The following is a 27,796-nucleotide window of genomic DNA, read 5'->3' on the forward strand; positions in this document are numbered from 1 at the left end:
GAAAGAATGGGACCAAAAGTCGGCAGTGCCCCCCCCCCCCCTAATTGAAGGTGTTCCGCCGCTACTGGGAACTTGGAGCCAAGGAGTTCATAACTGGGGGACACCATGTACCCAGAAGTTTGCGACGCAGACAACCGTTACACCTGAGGAAGAGGGAACGAACGTTGATCAACGAAACGGACATTGAGCGAACATTGACGAACGAACGAGCGTTGAGCTACCAGTAAATAATAAAGTAGGGATCTGAAATTTTGACAGACAGGTTTTTTCGTTAAACGGCACCGATTGAAGGGGCGCAAGGTATCCAAATACGATTTTCGAAAATAAGGACCACCCTATGCCGCACCCGCTTAGCGCGTATATACCTACACGTCCAAGTCCAGCCAGTGCCTGCGCGCCCATCCGTCGGCCACTGGGCGCGGAGGAGTCCGTGGCCGCGGTCCCGCTGTGGGGTGTGCTAGGGTGCTTATGGGATGGGGGCGGCTGGCGGAACTCTCAGCAGCGCCGGCGTCTAGGAAGTCTCGTTGCCACTTAGTTATCGGGGGCTCTAGTCCTGTGAACCGGTAATATAAGCCCCAAATGAGTTGGCGATGTATTGTTTTGATTGCGTTTGTTTTGACTATCGAATGCTGAGCTAGCAAACTAACTTGTTTTAAAGTTGTGTATATTGCCCTGCTCTCAGAGGAATGATATAAATGAAAACTGTTACGATAAGCATTCGACTTTGTGAAGACATACACACATGTGCTCTAGGAGCCTCTCAATGAACATTGGACAGTGGACACACATCACGTAGAACAATATGGCACACGCCGAGTCGCTAGCCGCGCTGCGGTGAGACCGCCGCGGGTGGCCGCGCCGGTCCGCTCTGACTAGGTGGGCTGCTCTCGGGGACGACCGGACGGTGTCCTCCGTCCGTACCTGGGATCACGGGCGACCCGTCAGGGGTCTCGGGACCACGGGACATGGATCACAGGGCGGGCGGACGCCGACCCGTCCCGCCGGTACTCGCTGCCTTCAGGCACCGACACTAAGCTGCAGCTCGACATACCGACCATAATCCATACCCTGTGGTTCTGATACTGACCTGAGCGGCCGTCACACCCTGTAGCCGACGCTCCGCCGCGCATCCGTACCCTGTATCCGACGCTCCGTCTCGCATACCACGCTCAGAGGTTTGACCCTAGGTCTGGGGGTCGCACTGTTGTTTTGGCACTCGACTGCGCCGTCACAGTCCATAGTTTTGGCGCTTGGTTGTGCGGTCACGCACCAGTTCCGATATTCAGTCGCGCATCTACACTATTGTCCTGGCACTCGGCTCCACGGTCGCACATTACTGTTTGTGCCTAACTGCTCAGGCACTTTATGCTGTTGTGCTCCGTTACCGGGCGGCGCGCACTGGCTCGGGCCGCTCACGCCGGCTCGGGCCGCTCCCACTGGCTCGGGCCGCCCACGCCGGCTCAGGCCGCTCCCACTGGCTCGGGCCGCTCACGCCGGTTCGGGCCGCTCACGCCGGCTCAGACCGCTCCCACTGGCTCGGGCCGCTCACGCCGGTTCGGGCCGCTCACGCCGGCTCAGACCGCTCCCACTGGCTCGGGCCGCCCACGCCGGCTCGGGCCGCTCTCACACGACGTCCAGGTGTCGGAGCTGCCGGTAGTCGAGTGTCGGCGCCGGCTCGTGCTTGTGCGACACGCTGGCGCCGTCGGCGCCGAGCCGTGCGGCCGGCGGCAGCAGCGCGGCGCGCACCGCCCGCTGGCCGTCTCCCGGGAGCCGCGGCGACACGTGGTCGGTGCGCCCGCCCGAGGGCAGCGCGCCCGCCGCCGCCGGCCGCCGGCTCCTCTTGCGGTCGGCGGCCGGCGGCGGCGCGGCCCGTCGGCGCCGGTGCAGGCAGCAGGCGGCGGCGAGGACCAGCGCCACCACGGCGACTGCCGGCAGCGCCAGCAGCAGCGCCGGCGCCGAGCTGGGAGGGGCTGCCGCCGAGAGAACGCGTCAGTCAGTCGGGCGGGCGGGCGGCAGCAGCCGCCGCTTTGAGAACACCACCGTTGGGCTTCTCACACCAGTAAGGTCTTTAAACACAGGTACTTTTATAAATTAAATGCAAATTGGCAAAGCACGGAAGCGCTGCAGTCAGCCCCTGCCGGCACCTTCCAGTGCTCCCCGACCCCAGCGATCCCCTATCCCAGCGATCCCAGTGATCGCCCGGCCTCACCTGAGGTCACCTGAAGGAGCGCCTCCCGGCCCAGGTAGCCGTGTCCGTTGGCGGCCAGACAGACGTAGACGCCCTGCTGGCCGGCGGACACGGCCGGCAGCCGCAGCTCACTGGAGAACCGGTCGCCCTGCTGCGAGCTGGACGCCCCGGAGAGGACCGCGTACCGGCGCCCCTTGATGGTCACCGTCTGCGTGTGGTTGAAGGTGGGAGCGGCGCCGGCCGACAGTCGCCGCACCCACTGCCGGCACGGCCGGACGGTCAGCGCGCAGACACGGGCTCAGCAGCGGGCGCCGGGGCAACAGAACGTCAGCAGAGGGCGGGAGGTCGGGTCACGGAGTGTCAGCGGCTAGGGTGTATCAGCGAAGTGAGGGCAGGCGAAGTAGTTCACCATTACCAAACGGGCAGTGCAGCTCCTGCGAGAATCTATGGAGAATGGTCAGTTGAATAAGCGTGACTCACGGGGCGGGGTGGGGGTGGTGGGTCCTTAAACACGGACTGGATTACGGACTACTGTTTGTGCGGCTATGGCGTGCGCCGCCTGGTGTCGCGGTGACGCAGTGACTGCCCCCATTCGGTCTCGGCCTACACACGGCACGCGCCACGGCCGACCGCCGGCCGAGCCCTACCTTGAGGTGCGCCTTGGAGACGCTCTGCACGCGGCACCTGAGCACGGCGGTGTCACCCTCGGCCACTGTGGAGTTGGCCGGCACCTCCAGAAACAGCGGGTCGGCAGACTCCGGCTCTGGGGGACGGGGGACACGCGGGCCCAGCAGTCAGACAGAGCGACGGCCGAGCCACAGAGGACGGGCGACACATGTATTGGGAGCCCCAACCACCCGCCCCAGCCTGGGAGTGGGGACAGCGGTTCAGCGGCAGCGCAGAGCGACCTGGGCGTGCTCCGTTCCGCCTTGACCGGTCAGCGGTCAGCAGCGGTCTGTCAGCGGTCAGCAGGGTCAGCAGTGGTCTGTCAGCGGTCTGCCAGCGGTCAGCAGCGGTCTGCAATGGTGTTTCACCGGTCAGCAGCGGTCTGTCAGCAGTCAGCAGCGGTCTGTCAGCGGTCAGCGGTGGTCTGTCAGCGGTCAGCAGTGGTCTGTCAGCGGTCCCCGTTCAGAGGTTTTCCGCCAGGAGTCTGAAGTCAGGTGTCCACTCACCGGAGACCCGCAGGCTGAAGCTGTGGTTGGCCGAGCCGAATATGTTGGAGGCCACGCAGATGAAGACGGCTTCGTCGGAGCGGACCAGCTGGGAAAACACCAGCTGGCCGTCCTCCTGCACGTAGAGCCGAGTGCTGGGCAGCACCGGCCGACCCGCCTGTGGCGCACAGACACGTGGCAGCTGCAGGTTACCTGCTGATCTAGGCTTACATTATCAGTTACTGTTGTCATTGACCCCTGACCGGTGATCTCAGACTGATCACGTGCCTTTGACTTAGGACTGACCTTGTCCCATTCGACCTGAGACTGACCTCGCAGCATTTGACCTGAGACTGACCTCGCAGCATTTGACCTGGGACTGACCTCGCACTAGTGAACTGACCTTGTACCAATTGACCTGCGACTGACCTTGTACCAACTGACCTGCGACTGACCTTGTACCATTTGACCTGCGACTGACCTTGTACCATTTGAGCTGGGGCGGCGGGTGGCCGTCGGCGGCGCAGCCGAGCTGGAGCCGCGAGCCGAGCGGCGCGCGCACCCTCCGGTCCGGGTGGTCGGGCGAGGCCCGGATCACCGGCGGCCCGTGGACGGACGTCAGCAGGTTATCGGCCGGCCCCTCGCCGCCGCCGGACAGCGCCGGCGCGCCGCTCGTCTCCGGGTCTGTCGGCACGCCCACAGGCCGAACTCAAACACCCGTATAAATGTACGGGCTCACATAATTCAGTGGCATCCTTCACTGAGGTACGATGTCATGCACAAACTAATACAAGACCTCGTTAAACTTGGGTCGGGCGAGTCTGATCATCTTATTCAGTCAATCCGTTGATGAGTTCGAAGGGCGAACTGCGTGCGCCTGTTGAGCAGGTGCTATGGACTGCAGAGAGCAGCCGCCAATCGCCGGGGAACTGAGAGAGCCGCCCCTTCCCGGTCCCAGTGCACTCCCCGACACACGCTCACTGGCCGGAGGGGGCGCCGAGGGGGCGCCTCTCCTCAGTCCTCTCCTCTCCTCGGTCGGCTGGCCGCCCCCGGGGCCCGGATCGATCCCGGACGGAAGCACGCTCCACGAGAGGTTCGGGGTGTTCTGGGCCCCGCTCCCCGGGTCGGTCCCTCACCCAGGACAGCCGCGGGCCGATCCCCGGAAGGCGGCGGAGTCCGACTCACCCCCGGACAGCGCGCGGCGGAGTCCGACTCACCCCCGGACAGCGCGTGGCGGCGGCCCACTCACCGATGACGAACAGCTCGGTGGTGACGCGCTCGGTGCCGAACCCGTTGACGGCCACGCACACGTAGACGCCGGCGTCGTCGGCCGTCAGACGGGCCACGTGCAGTGTGTTGCCCTGGCGGCTGAAGCGGCGCCAGCCGGGCAGCACCTGGGCGCCGTCCTTGCGCCACTCGAGCAGCGGCGGCGGCGAGCCGGCCACGGGACAGGTGAGCCGCGCCGCGCCGCCCAGCCGCGCCACTAGGTGCGCCGACACCGGCTGCACGCGCACCGGCGGACCTGCCCGCAACGGCCAGCCGGGCGTGAGCTACCGGAGAGCGGCGGGCCGGCCGGCGCCCGCCGTCAGTGGGGACCGCGCAGAGCGGCCGATCTATCACAGTATACCGCGCCACGGCCAGAGACTAGCAGACCCAGTGCAGTGGCCAGACGTGGGGCACCGCGCCGACAGGACAGCCTCGCGCCGGGTCAGGTCAGACCGGCACGCGTACCAGACCGAAATTAGAGACATCAGGGGAGGTCAGCTCGAGTATAACATCGAACTAAGAGGAGCGTGTTCGATGTTGTACTCGAACTGACTCGAGCTTGCATTCATAGACATAACCCTATTCCTGGCGGGGGGGGCCTCAGGAGCCCCCCCCCTGAGGTTTTTTGGTTATTTCTCCCAAACGCGTTGAGCTAGGAAGCTCAAATTTTCTGACTTTTCCTAAAAGGCTTCTACGCAACATGTCTGAAAATTTTGAGTTGATCTGACCTCAGGTCAGGTCACCAGAGGCGGTTTGGTGACCCTACCTCAGAAAAGTTTGCAATCACGCCAGAGCTAGAGTTTTTGATCGATCAATTTCTTCTCTTCAGGGTTTAGTTAGGGTACCAGTATGTGCAATTATAAGTCAATGGGGGAAAAATCAACTCCCTGTTTTTACCACTAAAACGGGTCGGAATGGCCCCATATACCATACATGACTTCATATACGATCAACCTTCACTACCTTGAGGTCTGTTTTGCTGTTGGGCAGCTGTGAGGTCATGTGACGTCATCAAAGGTCACCAAAGGTTTTTGGCCAATAACTCCGTACAGGAACAAGATACAGACGCGTGGATGGTCTCATTGTGTTCAGCTCGTCAAGACGCATCGAATGATATACATGATGACCTCGAGGTCACGTGACCTGAGGTCAACCTTTGACCTTGACCTTTCGAGGTCAACATATATATCATTCGATGCGGATTGACGAGAGGATCACGATGATGCCCTTAGTTTGTTCCTATCTTGACTAATTCGAAAGTTATTCGAGAAAAACTCTCTCCATATCTAGTGCCGCCATTTTGACTTTTTCGACCCCTGTGACGTCATCTTTGACCTGACCTGAAAATGACCTTAATAAAAATTGTAGATCTTGGCCGTGCGTATCCGATGCCGTTTACCGCTTGTCGCTATCTTGCTTCGTTCTCGAGATCTTAGGGGGGGGGGCCGAATCGGCCCCCCCCCGCCAGTTTCTTGTCCCGGCGGAGCCCGCCAGGAATAGGGATAAGAGACATTGAAGCAATGCAAGTGTCAGCAAGGCCGTTCCGTCGAGCTACGGAACAGCCTTGCTGACACTTGCATTTTTACACATCTGTCAAATAATTATATTAAACATTGAAGCAAACGAGCTCATGTGTCTCAGTCGATCAAAAGTAAGGTCAAGAGCAGCTCAAGTCACTGAAGGTCATCAAAAGATGGCTAATGTGCAGAAACGTCAGTGACGCGTAGGTCTGTGTGCTGTGGAGTGTGGGCGGACAGAGCAGGGCCGGTCACCGCGGCAGGGAACGCAGAGCACGGACGGCCACCGCGGCAGGGAGCACAGAGCATGGGGACGGCCACCACGCTGCCGTGCAAAGGCAAAACCATTATGTCGGGTCAGAGGCCATTACCTCAGGTCAGAGGTCACCCGAACATAATGGATTTTGCCTTTATACGGCAGCACGGCAGGGAGCACAGAGCATGGGGACGGTCACCGCGGCAGGGAACGCAGATCGTGGGGACGGTCACTGCGGCAGGGCGGGCGGCAGTGCAGGGACGGCCAGCGCGGCAGGGAGCACAGAGCAGGGACGGACGGTCAGCGCGGCAGGGCGGGCGGCAGTGCAGTCGTGCTCCTCTGGAGACTGCTGCGCTGCACCGGACGGCAACACCATGGCGTCTGTCGGCAGCCACCCCCCCCCCCCCCCCCCCCCCCGGCACTTCCACAGGGACGGCACCATCCCGACAATCTGCTCTGCTCTGCTCCACTCCGCACTGATCAACCTGTCTGCAACTGATAACCATAGACCACCATAGTGACAACCATAGACCACCATAGTGACAACCGTAGACCACCATAGTGACAACCATAGACCACCATAGTGACAACCATAGACAACCATAGTGACAACCATAGACAACCATAGTGACAACCAAAGACCGACGTCTGTGTCCCACAAATGGTGCCGACCTGAGTCGTCGCGTCGGCCTGCGACAATCGCAGTGCCGATCTCCCAGTGTTGGCGGCGACGCGGCCAGATTAGGCACCGACTCTGCGCCGTTCAGCCAATGTCGGCACCGACGCGGCCCGAGAGTCGGCGGCGACGCGGCACTAGGCTCCAGAGTCGGCGGCGACGCGGCACTAAAGCCCTTGTTACACTGCCGAATTTTGGTACACGAATGTGCACGAATATGCAAGTCATCCTATGTCGCGGACCGATTCGGGATCTTTCTTCCACGGTCTTGGCATTTCGCAGACCAGTCGGTGCCCACCGCACGACTTTTACGGTTCGTCACGACCGCCACGAATATTTCATGAAAAATGAAAATTTCGTGGCCGTTCGCCGAACTTATAATAAACGAACATGATCGCCAAACACTCGCCGATTCACCGCCCACATGTCGCTGCGTGCGCCGACTTGTTGCCAAGGTATCGCCGACTATTCGCAACAGATTCGCCATTCATTCGCGATGTTCGCCGAATCATGGATCAGCTTCGACCCGCGCACGATTAGCGTGTTTCTTTTTTCCAACCAAAGGAAGGCGCTTTACCCGAAGATGCTTCTTGGTAAACAAACCAAACAAAAACAAACATAACCTAACCTCACCTGACCTAACCTACAACCTACAAACCTACAACCTACAACCTAACCTACAACCTAACCTACAGACCTACAACCTACAAACCTAGGGGAAAGTGGGTGTATTGCGCCCTCCTAACCAATTGCGCCCACCAACATTCCCACGGATTCAATGGCATGTTTAGAATTTTGTGTTCGAAAACATTATTTTCACCACTGGATTGTTCATTTTATGGCCCAAACACTCTGATGAAGCCAATCAGCAAGGCTCATTACGCCATCAAAGATGTTATGGCGTTTTCTTAACTTTTTTGCAGTATTTTGAACCGTTGGCTATAAAAATTTACGATATTGGTGTGATTTTCAGAGTGATATTTAGAAAGAAAAACCCCTTTTTCATTGTATATCACTGAAACCGTAAACTTCCTGCAACATCTTTATCATAACTTCTATGCTTTTATTAAAAAGTGCCTCAATTTTAATTGCGCCCATGGCAATTGCGCCAGGGGGGCGCAAATAGAATAATGGTGTAGCCATTGTATCACGACAGTATGAATGCATCATTAACTGATTGCAATACCTAAAGAAGGAGTTTAATGTCAGGCAAGGGAGCAGCCCGCTGTCGTTAGTCCGCAAATTATTTTTCTCGTCAAACTTATAATGCAGCTGCCATTTAGGCCACGACTTGTGGTGTAATTGACAAAATACGACATTTTCAACATGGACTCAGGCGTGAGAAGTGACAGCTATGATAAAAAAAGTAAAAACTGATGTCATGAAGTTGTCAAAACGATAAAAATTATTAATTTTGAAAGAACCGATTGAAAAGTTAACTGTATAGGCGCATACGTTCACATATATCTAGTCAGTTACAGTAAACGTTTTCGTTGCACTTTTACAAGCGTACGGACACATGTAAAGTTATCTACCTGGGCAAAAAACATCGCGATTTATATCTACATTTATTATTCATCCAGCCTGAATAACATTATAAATGTTTAAGTAAGCCGCAATGAAATTAGACTGCCGGGGTGTATGCATTCCGTCTCATTCACTTAGCCTTAAGCTCCAGAGTCGGCGGCGACGTGGCGCGCCGAGAGCGCTCGGCCGGCGCCGTAAATGTTTGCCGCCGGCGGTAAACAGGCCGCGGGTCTCTCGGTATATAGCCTCAGCCTGCAGTGGGGAGTCGGCGACTGGCCGCAGAGCCGGGTCTCTCGGTATACATATAGCCTCAGGCTGCAGCGGGGACTGGCCGCAGAGCCGGGTCTCTCGGTATATAGCCTCAGCCTGCAGTGGGGAGTCGGCGACTGGCCGCAGAGCCGGGTCTCTCGGTATATAGCCTGCCGTGGGGAGTCGGGGACTGGCCGCAGAGCCGGGTCTCTCGGTATATAGCCTGCAGTGGGGACTGGCTGCAGTGCCGGGTCTCTCGGTATGTAGCCTCAGCCTGCAGTAGGGGCTGGCCGCATAGAGCCGGGTCTCTCGGTATAAAGCCTCAGCCTGCAGTGGGGGCTGGCTGCAGAGCCGGGTCTCTCGGTATATAGCCTGCCGTGGGGACCGGCCGCAGAGCCGGGTCTCTCGGTATATAGCCTGCCGTGGGGACTGGCCGCAGAGCCGGGTCTCTCGGTATATAGCCTCAGCCTGCAGTCGGCGACTGGCCGCAGAGCCGGGTCTCTCGGTATATAGCCTCAGCCTGCAGTGGGGAGTCGGCGACTGGCCGCAGAGCCGGGTCTCTCGGTATATAGCCTGCAGTGGGGAGTTGGCCACAGAGCCGGGTCTCTCGGTATATAGCCTGCCGTGGGGACCGGCCGCAGAGCCGGGTCTCTCGGTATATGTATAGCCTCAGCCTGCAGTCGGCGACTGACCGCAGAGCCGTTGTGTCTGCCGGGCCTCCTCCCGCGATCGGCGGTCCGGCCTGTCTGAGCGGCCTCCACTGGTGGCGGTCCGGTGTATCTGAGCGGCCCTGAACGATACGTCCCCGAGCCTGCTTTTGCGTCCCGCTAGATCAGGAGAATACCTACTTGATACTGTAATCAAAAGTTAAACTTTCACATCAAAATAGATGCTAAGAAATCAACAAACCATAAAAGCAAACAGGACTCGTAGCGACATCGAACTTCGTAGTGCGCAGTGATTTTTTTATTTTGATGTGCTATAAGCTATTTTAAACGGTATACCTTCATAGACGAAGGTATACCGTTGGCCGCAACGGAAGTGTACGGTATAAGGTATACCGTACACTTCAGAGGAAGTAAGACATGCATAATGCACAATGCACAGGAATAGGGAATACGCTTATAAGGACCGGCAGCAGGTCCTATGGGTGAATTAAGTGAAACAGACAGGGGCATGTGTTCCTAGTACCTATCGATAAATTTCGTCGCCTCTCACAGCGTTATAAGTGTGACCATTGCCTGTTGGACAGGCTCGTCGCTCAGGCAGCTGGGAGCAGCGCCGGGATCGGTGCACCGATCAGTGCCCAGCTCCCAGCCCGCACGGCTCAATATGCATCGTTTCCACAAGTTAGCATTGAATATTGGCAGCGATCCGTCACTGCCGCCCGCAATCTGGCCGAGCATACATCAGCCATTGCGTTCTGTCGACTGAATGAGCTTTGCATTGGTGATGGCTGTCTGAGATGTGGAGACATGCCATTGGAGGTGCTGCCGGCGCCAGCTCTAGGGTCAGTCCGACCCCGCGCCAACTGCGAGAACGAACGACACAGTGACACCAGCCCACCCCAACCCATCGACTGGGGACCGTGCGTGGTCTCTTTAAGTTTCTATAAGACAGTTGAAGTGTCTCGCCTGTGAGGGAACTACATTTGAAATTCTCGTATCTATATTATTACAGACATGGCTATAACAATCATGGTCGCGTATTAGTTATGGTCGTCATATCACTAAAAACCACTTCCACGCCTTTGTTATGAGAATAAAGTTTAAATCCCCGTCTACCGTCTACGAATGACATATGACCGACAAGACACTCGATAAAACGCATATGTGGGTCACTTGGGCCAAAAAAATGTTTTACATTTATTTTAGTTTAGATATACCATCTTTATTCGTGTGGGCGAATAATGCTCCCCATGAATGCCAGTCTCTGCTCACCAGTCCGGTCGTCTAACACGCCTTCGGTACTATTCAGGGCTCAATACTATCATGAAGTCGAAGGCTTAATCCAGCAGGAAGAGCGTTTTGGCACCGATGAAACACTATAAGCGACCTGCACGTTCTGCTCAGAGCACACCCAGCCCGATTTCAATAAATAATGTCACACAACACGTCATACAATATCACAAAAACACAACAGCGTCACACGTTATTGCAGTCGTTGGGCCGGACCAGAGCGGGGAGGCGGTACGGCGCCGACCGGCCGGTCGTCCTCTCCCCACCTCACCTTTGGCGGCCGCTGTCCGAGACAGCAGCAACAGCAGCAGCACTGTCAGCAGGAGCAGCAGCAGCGGCGGTCGGGCAGAGATGTCGCCAGCCGGTGCGACCTTCTCCACCATGGCGAGGACGCGGCCGGGTCACTACATCACCGACCCTGGAACGTACCGGGAGGTCACTACATCACCGACCCTGGAACGTACCGGGAGGTCACTACATCACCGACCCAGGAACGTACCGTGAGGTCACTACATCACCGACCCAGGAACGTACCGTGAGGTCACTACATCACCGACCCTTGAACGTATAACCGTGAGGTCACTACATCACCGACCCCGGAACGTACCGTGAGGTCACTACATCACCGACCCTGGAGCGTACCGGGAGGTCACTAAACCACCAACCCTGGAACGTACCGTGAGGTCACTACATCACCGACCCTGGAACGTATAACCGGGAGGTCACTACATCACCGACCCTAGAACGTACCGGGAGGTCACTACATCACCGACCCCGGAACGTACCGGGAGGTCACTATATTACCGACCCTGGAACGTACCGGGAGGTCACTAAACCACCAACCCTAGAGCGTAAGCTTGGCAGTCAGCTCGGCCGGTGTTCTGCAATGTCAGTCCCAGCCGTGACGGCACAATGCACATTTTCAACAGACGTCTTTGAGCCAAAACCTCCGTCATGGTCGTCTGTGTGTGATCTGTCCAACACCACCCGTTTTGGTTTAATGTGTCTGCCTCATTCACTGTTCTTATGTCCCAGCACGGTAGATGTATGTTGAAGGTACACATAAGTAATCGGCGGACATTTGTCGCGACTGGGTCCCCTTGTCCACCTCCGGTGGGCGCGGTGGCCCGGGCGTGTCTCTATCGGTCCCTAGCTGACACCGATATTGGCATTATTTACGGGCTGTCGTAAAACCATAATTTGTCGGCCGTCACGCCGCTGATAGCACCGCTCCCCTCCGGACCGACGACACCGGGCGCGCACGGCGACATGTCGACGGCGCGTCACTGTTCGGGGACGACGCCGGGGGACCGGTCGTCGGTGGGAGGACTGCAGGGGCAGCTGGCTCCGGGCATCAGAGCGGGGTGAGCTGTCAGGACAGCACAGCGGAGTCGATAGATTTTCGGTGACTCCGACTCCGGCTCCGGCTTCCAAAAATCAACTCCGACTCCGGCTCCGACTCCGGGCAGAACTACCGACTCCGACCGACTCCAACTCCGACTCCGAAGCCCAGCATCGTCTGCGGAGTCTATGGATATCCGGTGACTCCGACTCCAAATCCGGCTCCGGTTTCCGAAATCGACTCCGACTCCGATTCCGGTCAAAGATGTCCACTCCGACCGACTCCGACTCCGCACCTGTGGTCAGGATTAGTCCCAATTGTCCCAAAGATGTCCCGTGCTCAATGTGTTTTCATTTGATCATAGGCGTCGCCAGAGATTTTCGGTTGGGGGGAGGGGGCAAAATCAACTTTTGTGTTAAAACTTGCCTTTCCCCAGTCTTGACTCACTCGTTTTACATATCATTCGGCGCGCAATGGTGCGAGGAATCCGATGGTGACAAAGGTTTTCTTCTAGCAATGACATGTAATTTTTCACAGAAAAACTCGAAATTTTGCAATTTCATGACGAAAACGACTGGTAGAATTGTAGTATATAGTGGCTGCGATTGCCGACGCACTGCAGAGGGCCCCTGTGTAGACGCTCGACGCTCATGATCATTGCCCAGAACAGAGGCGGATCCAGCTCAGAGTTTTGGGGGTGGGGGCAAACCATAACAATTTATCGATTCTTTCCATGCCTCGTCCATAGGCGTAATGTTAGAATTATGCCTTTTGGGGGGGGGGGAGAAATGCCCATTTGCCCCCCACTGGATCCGCCACTGACCCAGAAAAAGGGGAAAAACGCTCCATTTAATCGGATCACCCTGCTAAAACCTCCATTCACGCATGCATGCAGAGGTTTTACGTGAAATGCATAGGACTTATCCCAGCCACCGATCGTAGCTAAGTTGGTCTGTGTCGAATCCCTAAGGACCTTACGTAGAGGGACATAATAAGCATGTGTTGCGGACCTCAGAGGGACACGTGAGCTGTGACCCCTCAGATGTACCGGCTTGGGGTTAGCAGTCTGTCGCCTCAAAAGTTTGGCTGAACTATCAGAGGCCAGTTAAAGTTCTCAGAAATGTTCGAAGGCTCAAAGATCCCTGTATGGGCCCTCAGCGAACATGGACACCAGTGGGACTTTCAGAGGCCCGTTTGGGCCCTCTGAAAGCTTCTTTAGGGCTCAGTGGAGCTCCTTAGGAGCCTTTGTTTAAAGCAAGCTCATGAGCCCTGCGACACTTGTACGGTACTTGAGCCTGTCGCAGACATTTGACGAGAGTTGAGAAAGGCCCCGAAGATTTCGTTTCACGCTTTGAACGAAAATTGTGTCAGCACTCCAAAACTTATGAAAACCAGCTGTAAAATGTAATAAAGAACGAACTAGGAACATGGAATGAATCACAGCATTGACATTTCCGAGTCTGGACTCGGAGTCTTGAAGATTTGGCGACTGCGAGTCAGACTCTGATTTAAACTGCACGCTCCAACCGAGTCTGACCTCACAGACATTCTCATAAAGGTACCCCCATTTTTCCCGACTTCAAAATCTCATCGGATCTGTATCGATCTCAGGGGGTGCCCGGTCCGAGGTTGGGGGGCAAGCTGCCCCGCTTGCCCCCCCCCCCCCGTGGCGACGCTAATGCATACGGGGGTAAACTGCCATTTTCGTTTAGTAAAAAAAAAAATCATCGTGTCAGGGCTGTGACGAAAAATAAGTGGCCTAAATCCGATGAGAAAACAGGATTTGGGGGTACCCTAGGTTTGGCTCCTTGAGCTGGTGCCCCCCCCCCCTTGTCTCAAATCGTTCCGCCGCCTATGCTTGTTAGTAGGTACCCGAGAGCCTCAGGAGCGAGGTATCGAATACGCAATTGCATTCGCAAGTGTTTTTTTTATTTATTTATTTATTTATTTATTTATTTATTTATTTATTTATTTATTCATTTATTTACGACTTCCGCAGACACTCCACAGTGCAGACGTGGCTATTCTGTGTCAGTTGTTACAAAGTTAAAACATGGGTGGGAAAGTTGTCAAAAAATCACAGATAGCATCACAGTCATACCTGCGTCCTGCACGCTCACATGCACACATAAAAGCTTACGACAGAACAAGTGCCTTAGCAGCGCGCTTGAAGCCCCGCGGCCCGCGAGTCTAGCTCCATGGCTCCCACCGGCAACCGGTTTAGCAGCGACACTGCTCGGTAACCAAACGAGCGTTGGCCGGTCACTGTGCGCGTGGCAGGGGGTCGTAGGCGTGAATCTGATCGTGTCACACGCTCACAGGTTCGTGCTTCAGAAAAGGTCGTGAACAGAGAGGCGAGCTCGGTGCAGGCTCACCACTGGCACGCACATTGTAGGTAGGCTGTTGTCAAAGTCCTCAGCTCAAACATCTGTCGCGGCGAGAGCAGCTGCAGGTCATTACGGGCGCGAGAAATGTGGTCATACTTTCTCAAACCGGTGACGACACGAGTCGCGAAGTTAACTTTTAAAAGTATCTTATCGTTCGCGGCCGACCCGTTGCCGTACACAGCCACGCAGTACCTGAGGCGCGAGATGATCAGCCCCTGAACAACAGCTAGAAGTTTTTTTTATTGTTTATTTTATTGCCACAACCAAGTACCATTATAAACGATGTAGTATGAAAAGGACGCCATTTAATTGCGTCCCAGAAAAGCTATTTCTGGCACCTAAAAGCTGACTCGCCCCAAAATTGGTCCTCAGCACCTATTTGGTGGATACCAGCACCAATCATGGAAAATGACCTTAATTAGCTGTTTCTGGCACCTATTCATCGGTACGCCTTACTCTTTTTTCTGAATCTGGCACCTAAATGCTGAGCGTAGCACCAATCTAGTAGAAAAATGAACTACTAGCTGGTAGAATCATGTTGTTCTGGTATAATGACCCCTGGAGTCTAGCCTAAAGGTTGCCAGTGCAGCTACACTCTAAGACAGCCCCGTAGTGATCTCAGCATTGTATATGACGTTTAAGTAAGCAAATAATATTGATTTGTTTGAAAAAAACAATGTCATTTATATATTTAAAAGTATTTATTTGTAATGCTTAAAGTGAAACATTTTTGTGAGTAATTGTCTCGATTTTGACCATTAAAACGGGTATTGTATTTTTTGACGTCATCAAATAGCTCCAAAAAAGAAATGTAATGTTTTCATTCCATTCAAGGCCGCTGAAGAAACGCGGGATCTTGCGTGGGAGTGACATTGTCCGTTGTTTGCCGCGCAGAGTTGTGCCTTGGTTGTGCCTTTTTCATCCGTTTCTTACTTATGTCATATGTGTGCATGAAGCTTTGATTTTGTTTTTGGTTATTGTGTGGCCGGTCAGTCAAACGCCCCTGTAGAAACCGGATGCTGCGTTTGATCGAGATGGAGTCAGACGATGATTGCAGAAAGCTAATAATATTGAAAAGAGGGCCGGTTGCGTGGCATGTCTGTTCAGAGTTGACATTTTGCTTTACTCCAATTTATGACCTGAGAGCCTGGCTGGAAGTGACGGATCCAAACTTTTCACGTTAAAATGGCTGAGGGTGCAACCAGTATAACGCCTTTTGGGGCAACTAACGGAGCGAGCGAGAGGGTGGGCCTTGCACGTGCGAAATTGCGAGGGGGTACCTCCAACTGACTTGTGCACGGCACCCTACTAACCGGTCTCTAGCGATGTGCCAAATTTGAGCACAATCGGCCCAGCCGTTCTCGAGATCTGGAAGCGGCACCATGCACTGCGCACGTGCAAAATGGGTCCCGACTGACTTTTGCACGGCACCCTACTAACCGGTCCCTAACTGTGTACCAAATTTGACGCAATCGGTCAAGCCGTTCTCGAGATCTGGAAACGACCCCTGCGCGTGCGCACGTGCAGCAGCACCCCAACCCTGGCACATGGATATGCAGTGCCTAGTGGGTGCCTACTTACATGCCAACTTTCAGCGCAATCGGCCAAGTAGTTACCGAGATATTGCAACAATTACAAAACTGACACCTCTTCGTTTTGCACGTGGCACGTGCATAAGGGGTCACCCACATGCATCGGGAATAGTCCAATACTTGGTAGAAGGAGTGAAGCTACCCTACAAAATTTACCGCATGTAAATCGGTCAAGTGGTTGCTGAGATATAAGCCTCGCAAAAGCGTCCGCACGGCCGGCCGGCCGGCCGCTCATACTCAGAAATTTCCGTTAATCTAAGGAAAGACTACGCTCGCTTCGCTCGCTCCGTAATAATCTCTGGTCTCTACATAGCGGGCTGGTATAGGAGCGTCTTGCTATGCTGCACCATAGCTGGCTAGTGATTCTCTTTTGGCTAGAAATGGCATTAATCATTATCTCCACTGGCGAAAATGGCACTTGATATCACTGAATGCAACGTTCATGTTGTTAGGATACATAAAATCAGGAAGATTACGCGAATTAGGTAGGCAAACGTGGAATAAAATAGGTGCTGGATGTTTTGGTTTTGGTGCTGAATCAGCAAACAGCAAATACGGAGTTCAACTAGACGATCTGGCAACTTTAGGCTGTGTGGAAACAATTAGGTGCCAGATTCAGATATTAGGGTCGAATAAGCATTTTGGGGCTGATCAGCAATTAGGTGCCAGAAACAGCTTTTTAGGGACCAGAAACAAATATTCCCCGTATGAAAAGGGCCACCTTCGTGAAATATGAAGATATCGTTGTTTTTCATTTTGACATTATTATTTTTCATTTTCTTAAAAACTCAGCATATATCGGACGTTTCGTGTTCGGTTTAACACTTCATCGGCGATGATCGCCGATGAAGTGTTAAACCGAACACGAAACGTCCGATATATGCTGAGTTTTTATTTATTTTATTTAATTTCAACGAAAGCTGAGTACTATATTTCATTTTCTTTTTAAAACTGGTGCCAGAAGTGCACAATTCGCGAAAAAGTATTTAAAACAATTTAACATATTGGTACTATGTTGATACTCTCTACGGCACCTACTGTATGATGGCATAGCGATGACGTCACACTCAAGCCAATCAGCGTTCAGAAGACAGACTCGTCGGATTGTGTCAGATAAGCTGATTGGTTAGAGCTGAGCTGGTTGGAGCTGATTGGTAAAAAACCAAAGCCTCGCCGCGGGTGGCTGTATTGTCGGATAAGAACGCATTCCTGGGATAAGGACGCATTCCTGGCGTATTTTCTTTTAAAATTGCCGATAACTACGAATGGAGGCCGAAATCGGCCGTAAGGAGGTAGACAGGTAGGTTTTCGGACACGGGCTACAAGATGGCTATCTCAGTTTCAATCCCCATGTTAAAGGTGGCCCTTTTCCTTTAATGTAATCGTCATGCATTCTATATGCATCGTCCTCCATTGTATTGCATATCTATTTAGCATTGACCTTCAGTAAGTTTGTTTGTACCTAGGTACTTTGTTGTCATGGGTAAGGGCAGTCAAATCGACCACCTGGGCTGGATGTACTGCCGGCTGAAACTGCAAGCTGCATGCCATGGGGAGGGGGAGCCTGCACACTGACCGGCTCGTGTTGTCACGTTACCATGGTAACTCTGATGACGTCATCAAATTATCGCGCTCCGCCGCCGGGTAAATGGGTTAGTGCGAGGCTAGGTCTAGAGGTAAACCTCCAGATCTAGATGTTTTAGGGGAGCGTTTCGGGGCTCCTGGAGGTTTTTGAAAAATGCCGGATTCTAGAGGGTTTTCTAGAGGTAATCTGAAAATTCGAGAAAAGACAATTAGCATCAAGGTCTCTTGAGAACTATTTAGTTACTTAGTTTCATGTTATTGTATTGCATGCTTAAACACACTTTTTTTTACAGATTGATGGAAACGAAAAACCTTACTTTTGGCTTGTTCACTATTGAGGCTCTGGCCGCCGGCTGCAGCTAAAAGTTTTCGATATACCGTGGGCACCGTGGGGGTGCCCACGGTGGGCACCAAGTCCACCAAGTTATGTGGACAAATGCGAAGGCATGCGAAGGATGAGTGAATTATCTTGATTGGGGATACAACCGGGTGTTTCAAAGCCCGCTGCCAGCTGCTGCCAGCGCGCTGACGTCACACTTTGGGTTGGGTCTGTTGCAGTCGCACTTCCTAACACCTCTAAACTCCTCCAAGGGCAAGATAGAGGAGGTTAGAGCAGGGCCCTCCTTTGATTTGTAGGGGCTAGAGCTGACACTGGAACAGGGAAGCAATCTTGGAGGAGTTAGGTGTTAGGAAGTGCGACTGGAACAGACCCTTTGGTAGTGTTGGAGCAATGGGCTTGATAATGTCATCACGCGCTGGCAGCGGATGGCAGCGTGCTTTGAAACAGCGCCACGGTTTGTGATACGGAGGTAGGTATGGAGGTATACATATATACTTCATAATCAGCGGCAATGGAACAGAGGTTTCTAGAGGTTTTTACAACATTTTCTGGAGGTATTGACATCACTCGACCTGGCAACACTGAGTGCGACGCCTTGAGTGCGACCTCATGACAAAGCGACACAGGGGTGGCACTGCGCAGTGTGAGCTCTGTGACATCGTACAGAGAGTGGAGGGCTGGCCGCTGGGACGAAAGGTGTGCTGAGGAAAGTAAGGTAAGCGATTCAAGTTTAACCCGCGCCCCGGGACCACTGGGGTCCTATATTTCCACGCACTGCTGGTGCGGTGTTATAAACCTCGCCGTCCGAGGGGGGGGGGGTGCCGCCCCCCAATCGTTTTTTTTTCACGACAGCTCCGATTTCCGAACACGCTGGCGATGGAGAGCTGAAACTGAGGATACCTGACCTTTGACTCAAGTGGCATCTTTAGACACCAACTGCATTTTCGGGTCAGGCAAGGTCACTGACCTATGACGTCACAAAGGAACCTCTGCACGTTCTTCAGATGTCGGAAATTCGCAACGTCCTCAGTGCCAGAGAAGCTTTCACAATTCACAGGAAGATGAGCATAGTAGCCATTAGGAGGCTCACAACTTGTATTACTTTGATTTTTCCTAAAGGCCACATGAGGTCAGGTCGGTCACGTGACCTCACCATTAGAAGTCAATGGGGAAAAATAAAAACTGCTGTTTTGGCACCGGAAACGATCTCAAACTATCTCAACCACACGGAATCGTGATTTTATGCATTCCTTGCAAGTTTCGATACTTCACTTTTGCATTGTTCACCTTGCGTGACGTCATTTATGACACCACTAAGATCATAAGTTTTTTGTTGTCACTACCTCCTGATCAAATTGAGCTAGCGAGTCGGAAAAGCCACTAATGGACTCGAGAAGACCTGCCGAATCGAATGCTATGCGAATGACATCCATCGACCAAGTTCGTGACCTGGGGGCTCTGACCGACCCGAAGTCAACAGCTTAGGTTGACCTCACCCAAACAAGAAGTACACCATTCGAGTTTGGACGCGTCTGAGCAAGGCGAACACGATGAGCCTGTCAAAAATCGCGGCTCCGTGGCTATTTTTGGCGAAGTTATTTGCAAAAAAGCGAACCCGTACCCTAAGCCACTTGAGCTTACCTGAGAAGTTACCGGCTGACCTGAGACTTTAAAATCGGGCACCAATCGCTGCGTCTCGTAATGGCACACGCGCTCTTTTTTTTTTCGTGACGCTGCAGCTCCAAGGCGAAACGGCAAGGGGAAAGGGGGTGAGACTAAATGCTTACTTCGAAATCTAAGCTGAGTTGCGGCATTGGTAGTTATGTGCGGCGTGTATGCCGCATGATTAGTAAGCGGCGACCACTAAATTAAAAACTCAATAGCTTTGACCTGTTTTCAATGGATAACACTGCATACCAAAAATGTCCATCGCTCTCGTCATAGGATATTTAGATTTAAATAACTAACTTATCTACATCATTGTTTTGAACCAAATTAATACTCAGCCGCGAACGTATAAGGTATAACCCCTTGCCGTTTCGCTCCTGATCAAGCTAGAGCTTCGCGGAAAAAACGAGCGTGTTGCCCGTGACGAGAGAAAGCCGATGATACCCAATTTTAAGGTCCTAGGTCATCGGTTGACCTTCCAGGTCAGGTCAATGACCCAAAAGGCGGGAAAATTGGGACCTGTTAGAACGTCGTAGTGTGGCTGCTATGGGGTTTTTCGGGGTGCTGATCACGAATATCATGCTAGTTTTGATCACAGATGATGTCTTCATTCATTTAGGCCAGGTCGGGTTAGGTCAGGTCAGGTCAACCAGTAGAGGTCCTGCCAGGTATTTGTAGTAGGTGTCAACCGCCTCTGACAGCCTCGTAACATGTTACGAAGGCACCAAAACTACTTTGTAAACGTTCATGTGGTTGCTTAATTCGAATTCAGCTCGAAAAAAACTGACCTAGAAACATGTCAAACTCGAAAAAGTGAACCGAGGTCACCAAAGGTCAATGACCTGACCTGACCTTCAGGTGACCTTGACACCCACCCTAATGCATGGGGGCAACATCATATCACATGTTTGAACGCTTGAAACCACGAAAAGACTGCAAACGCGCTGCTAATGCGAGCCGACATACGCTGAATCGCGGTTCCGGCCAAACATGGTCTCGAAAAGTAGGTCACAGGTCAAAGGTCATTTGGGTCAGGGTCATGAAATTTTCAGGATGGGTGTTAAATTGATCAATGCGAGGATACTGAAAGTTTCGTCGCGATCAGCCGCTTTTTAAGCGAGTTATTCGCGAAAAACCTTAGGGGGGTTGCATCAACCCCCCCCCCCCCTGTGCGGGCGAGGTCATGTTTTGATAGCAAGACTGAAACAGACTTTTTTGGGTAGCCAGGAAATCGCATGCCAGAGCCTATTCAAATTCTTTTATCGGCCTTTATATGCACCAGTCGCATACAGGTACGGGATTTAGCATACGATTTCCAGACAATCGAAAGACTGTTTGGAGACAACAAAGGAAGGAATGAGTGAGTTAAGTTGAAAGTATTAATTTGGTTCAAAATGATGATGCAGATAACCTAGTTATTTAAAGCTAAATATCTTATGACGAGAGCGGTTGGCATTTTTGGTATGCAGTGTTATTCATTGAGAACCGGTCGGAGCGTTTGAGTCTTTAATTTAGTGGTCGCCGCTTACTAATCATGCGGCATACACGCCGCACATAACCGCCAATGCCGCAACGCAGCTTAGATTTCGAAGTAAGCATTTAGTCCCACCCGGGGAAAGGGGGTCGTACATAGGCGTCGCCAGAGATTTTCGGTTGGGGGGCAAAATCAACTTTTGTGTTAAAACTTGCCTTTCCCCAGTCTTTACTCACTCGTTGTACAATCATTCGGCGCGCAATGGTGCGAGGAATCCGATGGTGACATAGGTTTTTTTCTAGCAATGACATGTAATGTTTTACAGAAAAACTCGAAATTTTGAAATTTCATGACAAAAACGACTGGTAGAATTATAGTATATAGTGGCTGCGATTGCCGACGCACTGCAGAGGGCCCCTGTGTAGACGCTCGACGCTCATGATCATTACCCAGAACAGAGGCGGATCCAGCTCAGAGTTTTGGGGTGGGGGCAAACCATAACAATTTATCGATTCTTTCCATGCCTCGTCCATAGGCGTAATGTTAAAATTATGCCTTTGGGGGGGGGGGGAGAAATGCCCATTTTGCCCCCCCCCCCTTGGATCCGCCACTGACCCAGAAAAAGGGGGAAAACGCTCCATTTAATCGGATCACCCTGCTAAAACCTCCATTCACGCATGCATGCAGAGGTTTTACGTGAAATGCATAGGACTTATCCCAGCCACCGATCGTAGCTAAGTTGGTCTGTGTCGAATCCCTAAGGACCTTACGTAGGGACATAATAAACATGTGTTGCGGACCTCAGAGGGACACGTGAGCTGTGACCCCTCAGATACCGGCTTGGGGTTAGCAGTCTGTCGCCTCAAAAGTTTGGCTGAACTATCAGAGGCCAGTGTATGACGCCGGATGTAATGTTCGAAGGCTCAAAGATCCCTGTATGGGCCCTCAGCGAACATGGACACCAGTGGCACTTTCAGAGGCCCGTTTGGGCCCTCTGAAAGCTTCTTTAGGGCTCAGTGGAGCTCCTTAGGAGCCTTTGTTTAAAGCAAGCTCATGAGCCCTGCGACACTTGTACGGTAATTGAGCCTGTCGCAGAAGTTTGACGAGAGTTGAGAAAGGCCCCGAAGATTTCGTTTCACGCTTTGAACGAAAATTGTGTCAGCACTCCAAAACTTATGAAAACCAGCTGTAAAATGTAAAGAACGAACTAGGAACATGGAATGAATCACAGTATTGACATTTCCGAGTCTGGACTCGGAGTCTTGAAGATTTGGCGACTGCGAGTCAGACTCTGATTTAAACTGCACGCTCCAACCGAGTCTAACCTCACAGACATTCTCATAAAGGTACCCCCATTTTTCCCGACTCCAAAATCTCATCGGATCTGTATCGATCTCAGGGGGTGCCCGGTCCGAGGTTGGGGGGGGGGGGAGGCAGGCTGCCCCGCTTGCCCCCTCCCCCGTGGCGACGCTAATGCATTTGATCATCACGCACAGCGCTGCCTGCCCTGCGCTGATCGCGCTGATCATTACGAATTCGATGCCTCAACACTAGATTATAGATATAAATACCCCGGAGTCGCTGCCGCCCGGTACCTAGGTATATCTGGACCGGCCGGTGAGCCCGAAGTCACCGCGTCGCCTGGTCACTGCGGGCTCCCTGATGCAGGTCGGACATCGGCGCGGTGACAGCCGAGGCGCCACCGTCTCAAACACGCCGGATTAGCGTCCCCGCGGCCGGCGGACGGACAGACAGGACAAAGGCGCCGGGTGGGAAAACCGCCGGCCGTCCCCCGACTGCAGCGCGGCCGGCCGGGCGCGCCGGCTCTCCCGTGGTCGCGGCTCTGCGCTCTGCCGCGTCCGAGCAGCTAATTCCGACACCATCGCCCAGGTCGGTCCGACACACCGGTCCGACAGGGCGGCCAGACACATCACCCGACACACCACGTGACCACGGCCCGACATATCACCCGACACACCGCGGCCCGACATATCACCCGACACACCACGGTCCGACAGGGCGGCCAGACACACCACCCGACACACCGCGGCCCGACACATCACCCGACACACCGCGGCCCGACACATCACCCGACACACCACGGCCCGACACATCACCCGACACACCACGGCCCGACACATCACCCGACACACCACGGCCAGACACATCACCCGACACACCACGGTCCGACAGGGCGGCCAGACACACCACCCGACACACCGCGGCCCGACACATCACCCGACACACCACGGCCAGACACATCACCCGACACACCGCGGCCCGACATATCACCCGACACACCACGGCCCGACATATCACCCGACACACCACGGTCCGACAGGGCGGCCAGACACATCACCCGACACACCACGGCCAGACACATCACCCGACACACCGCGGCCAGACACATCACCCGACACACCACGGCCCGACATATCACCCGACACACCGCGGCCCGACAGCCCGGTCCGACACTTCACCCGACACACCACGGCCCGACATATCAACCGACACACCGCGGCCCGACATATCACCCGACACACCGCGGCCCGACAGCCCGGCCCGACAGCCCGGTCCGACACTTCACCCGACAACTCAGCGCGGCTGTACCGGTCCGACAGGCCGGCCAGACACCCCGGTCCGACAGGTCGCCCCAACAGCCCGGTCCGAGAGGTCGCCCCAACAGCCCGGTCCGCCGACACCTCAGCCGACAGCGCGGTGCGGCTTTGTCACTTCTGACCGGCGTCATGTCGCGTTTCATGCTCGGTGGGCTCCGGCTGGTCGGTGGACCACTTTTTGGACGGCGAGTTTCCGGGATGTGCCCGGGCGGCGCCGCCGCCCAGACACCCGTCCCGTCCCAGGAAGATGGAAAGGTTTCAGACGAACTGGAATCCAGTCGGATGGCCTGCACGCGCCTCTAAGCCGTGACTTTTCGGTGACATTCTGTGGTATGCCATTTGGTGGCATCAAAAATGCACGGTGAAGATAATACTAGGAGACCGATCCCAGCCTACTTTAAGCTACCTATAGAGTCTGGCGTGCAGTCGGGACTCGGGAGTACGACTGACCGCGTCGGCTGGTTGGTAGACCAGTCACATTGCACGATACAGGGAGCTAGAGTTCCATGGGGGTGCCCGCCACTCCGTCCGTTGTCGGTGGGATCATCAGGGGCTTCACCGTCGGTTTTTGCTCCGACGCCCCCCCCCCCCCCCAGCGCCGACGGCCCCCCCCCCCCAGCGCCGCCGACGACCTCCCCTCCCCTCCGGCGCCGACGGCCGACTAAGTGCTGCCAATCGGAGCAGTCGGCGGCCCGCGGCGCCGCGCCGATTAGTTCAATGGCACTCTAATTGAGCCGGCAATGCGATAAGAGGGAGCCGCTGCCGATGGCGGGAGGCGCCGGCCGCCGCTCACTGCTCCCCGGCCGCCGCTCACTGCAGCTCCCCGGCCGCCACTCACTGCATGCTCCCGGCCGCTGCTCCCCGGCCGCCGCTCACTGCTCCCGCCTGCCCGGCCGCCGCTCACTGCTCCCCGGCCGCCGCTCACTGCATGCTCCCGGCCGCCGCTCACTGCTCCCCGGCCGCCGCTCACTGCATGCTCCCCGGCCGCCACTCACTGCAGCTGAGCTACCCGGCCGCCGACGGACGAGCTTCGGCAGCGTTACGCGCTGGAACGGTGCACGGCATAGGCAGAGTCTTCTGCCGAGTATCTTAGCATCCCTTACATTTCGATCCTGTCGGGAGGCTGTGGCGGCTACCGATTAACTGTCGGCAGTGCCCGGCCCGGCCCGGCCCGACCGGTGCGGCTGCGAGCTGCGACAATCGTAAATCAGTGTGCAGCGACAGTGACCAGCCGACCGGCGACTGTGTGCAGACTCGGTCCGACCGGCCACCCTGGCCTGTCGGCGCGGCGCCTCAGAGGCGCGGCGAGGCTCGACAGCAGACCCGGCATTGACACTGGTCCATCAACTATCTGACCAGACACCGGCCCGCTGACCTGCCTGACACCGGCCCTCTGACCCGACACTGGCCCGCTGAGCTGACACCGACCCTACGTACGACCCGCCCGCCCAGCCGACACCGCCCGCTCGCAGTGCCGACATCTGCCCGCTGAGATGGCGCCCGTCGAGCGCTCTAATATTTTGTCCAAACCGCCGCCTTATCGAAATCCGGCCTACGACACGCCGATAATGGGGCGGCTCGGGAGGGCGGTCGAGACTTGTCTCGGTGCTGAGGACCGCCGGCCGTAAAACAGATATCCGGTCAGGACACCGGTGCGGCACCGGCGGTGGCACACACCGGCACCGGCCGCCGCGGCAGGGGCCGCCGCCGAGGGGCCTGTCCGCGCCTCGGTGTGTTGTGTAGGTGATATTATGGTAAGTCGTAATGCAGCTTGACGCCTACGCAGGACGCACCAACAGCCGGTTGACCAACGTCCAACGAAGCTCAGTTTCCGCCGAACAGGTGCACGGACTCGCCCGTTATCGCAGGCACAGTCCAGCCACAGTGGCCAGCGCGAATGCCCACTGTAGACTGGGGCGATCCGAGCGGTGTTTCCTTGCGATCAGATTTATACTGCACCGTTCCCTCGACTGCCAATTGTGCGGTGTCCCGCGACAGAGGAGGGACGCCCGGGACACCGCCGAGTCTCCCTTGCTGCCACGAGCCGAGGGGAGGGGGAAACCAGTGGCTGTTGAAGCCGACACGACGCCTTGAAAAACGCGACTGCCGCCACCGCGGCTGCGATGACGGATCCACTGACAGAACCGAGCCGCGGGCCGGGAGCCAGCCACAGACAGCGCGGGGGGATGCTGTCAGGGGCGGAGAGCAGGGTATATAGAACAACGCGGAGAGTGCGGTGGCCACAGGGGGCGGAGGGTGACTCTCCGACTCTGACCGAGTGTCTGTGGAATCGGCAGCAGCTTCTCTGCTATTCGTGGCACGGATGGGCTGCGAAGCTCGCCTGTGTTTAGTGGACCACCCTAGCTGACGGCGAGGTGGGCTCGGGTCCGCGGTGACACGGCCGTCGGCGGGCTCGGCGGGGGAGGGGACGCCAGCCGCGAGCTACCGGTGTGTGCCGTGTGGACACCGAGACGGTGACCGAGAAACCTCCACCTCGGTGGGCTCCGTCCGCGGTGCAGTGAGCTGACGGCGGTGGGTGTCCGTCCGTCCCGGCCCGGTGGGCGTCCTCTGGTCTCAGCGGCCCGGTGGGCGTCCTCTGGTCTCAGAGGGCCGGCCGGCCGCCGGGTGACGGATCGGCCCCGGCTGACTCACGCCGCGGCTCTGTGAGGCGTCACCCCTGACCGGACTGACAGGGACATAAACAGACCAGTGACGACAGGTCGGCCGGCCCCACCACACGGCGGGTCACAGCGGCTCCGCGGCGGCCCGTCACCTAGCTCTGGTCACGGTACACTGCCGGACCCGCGCCTCTCACAGTCAGGACCGGGGAGGACCGCCCACCGCGGACCACGGACCAGGTAGGAGCGCCCACCCGCGGACCACGGACCAGGCAGGACAGCCACCATCAGAACACGGGTCAGACAGGACCGCCCTACCGCCGACCAGGGATCAGGTGTTCAACTCGGTCTCAACAAGGTGTCACACATGGCGTCCGACGAGGTGTCAATAACTCAATTTCGAATACCTAATTTCCGTTCCAGCCCACTTTCGGAGCGAACTTTGCGAAGCTCCTGGCCGTCCTTTCAGCGCCCCCTCCCCGATCCTCGTAAATGAGCGAGTCACCGCCGCGAGACGCTCGCATCAAACATCGAGTCACCCCGACCCGTCACAATGGGTATCACAGTCACTTCTTTAGTCGCAGAAGTAAAATAAACTTAACCCTAAAACACCTCAAAGCAGTTATCATATTCCAGACCGGTTTCGGTAATGGAATGTCATAACTGCCTTGAACTGTTTTTTTTTGTGGAATTTATTTTACTTCTACGACCAAAACATGAACGATAATATCACTTCTTTAGGTATTATGTCTAAAGTGCACGGTTAAATGAGCGTCCACCGTTCATAACACATCTGAATGTTCATCGTTTGACACTTCTGAGTTCTGAATGTCCACCGTTTCACGTTTGACACGTCTGAACGACGAACGTCCACCGTTTGACACGTCTGAACGTCCACCGTTTGACACGTCGTCTTGGCCTAAGCCGTTTGGGACGGCTGAACGTCCACCGTTTGGCACGTCTCAGTCCGAACGTCCGCCGTTTGTCACGTCTGCTGGCCGTCCGTCGTCGATAGCGGAAGTCCGTCGTCCACCATTATAAAGTCTGTCCACTGTTTGTTGTGTTTGTGGATCATTTGTGGGGACTATGCATGACGCCCATTATAATTACACAGTGGCCTCGGACCGGCAGTCTCCGTCTCTTACCTGACCAATGAATGCTACGGACTGGCACCGGCTCCGACACGCCCCTGCAGCACCGGTGTTCTGTGTATGCCGCTGGCAGCACCCGATCGGTCACCGCCGCGGTCCGCGCACTCCGCACTAGTCCTCCGCGGTCCGCGAGCCTCCGTCCGCCTCGACACCCGTCCGCCGGCCCACGCCGTCCGACAGCGACTGCCGGCGGCGGCGGCCTGAACCGGAGACTGCCCGCCGCCGCCGACCGCC

At 55.3% G+C, this 27,796-nt stretch overlaps 1 protein-coding gene across 1 annotated transcript; it reads right to left on the bottom strand.

Moving 5' to 3' along the window:
- Positions 1-580: 580 nt before the first annotated feature.
- On the bottom strand, positions 581-27,694 carry LOC122387943 (fibroblast growth factor receptor-like 1). The gene is made up of 8 exons (XM_043378649.1): positions 27,557-27,694; positions 11,060-11,206; positions 4,589-4,861; positions 3,821-4,023; positions 3,361-3,517; positions 2,836-2,951; positions 2,210-2,447; positions 581-1,970 (listed from the first exon to the last, which is right to left on the bottom strand). The coding sequence occupies exons 2-8, from the start codon at positions 11,169-11,171 to the stop codon at positions 1,624-1,626; spliced, it is 1,446 nt and encodes a 481-aa protein (XP_043234584.1). The 5' UTR covers positions 11,172-11,206; positions 27,557-27,694; the 3' UTR covers positions 581-1,623.
- Positions 27,695-27,796: the final 102 nt, after the last annotated feature.

This window comes from Amphibalanus amphitrite, unplaced genomic scaffold, assembly GCF_019059575.1.
Source record: "Amphibalanus amphitrite isolate SeventyFive unplaced genomic scaffold, NRLGWU_Aamphi_draft 000017F_arrow, whole genome shotgun sequence".
Lineage (NCBI taxonomy): Eukaryota > Metazoa > Arthropoda > Thecostraca > Balanomorpha > Balanidae > Amphibalanus > Amphibalanus amphitrite.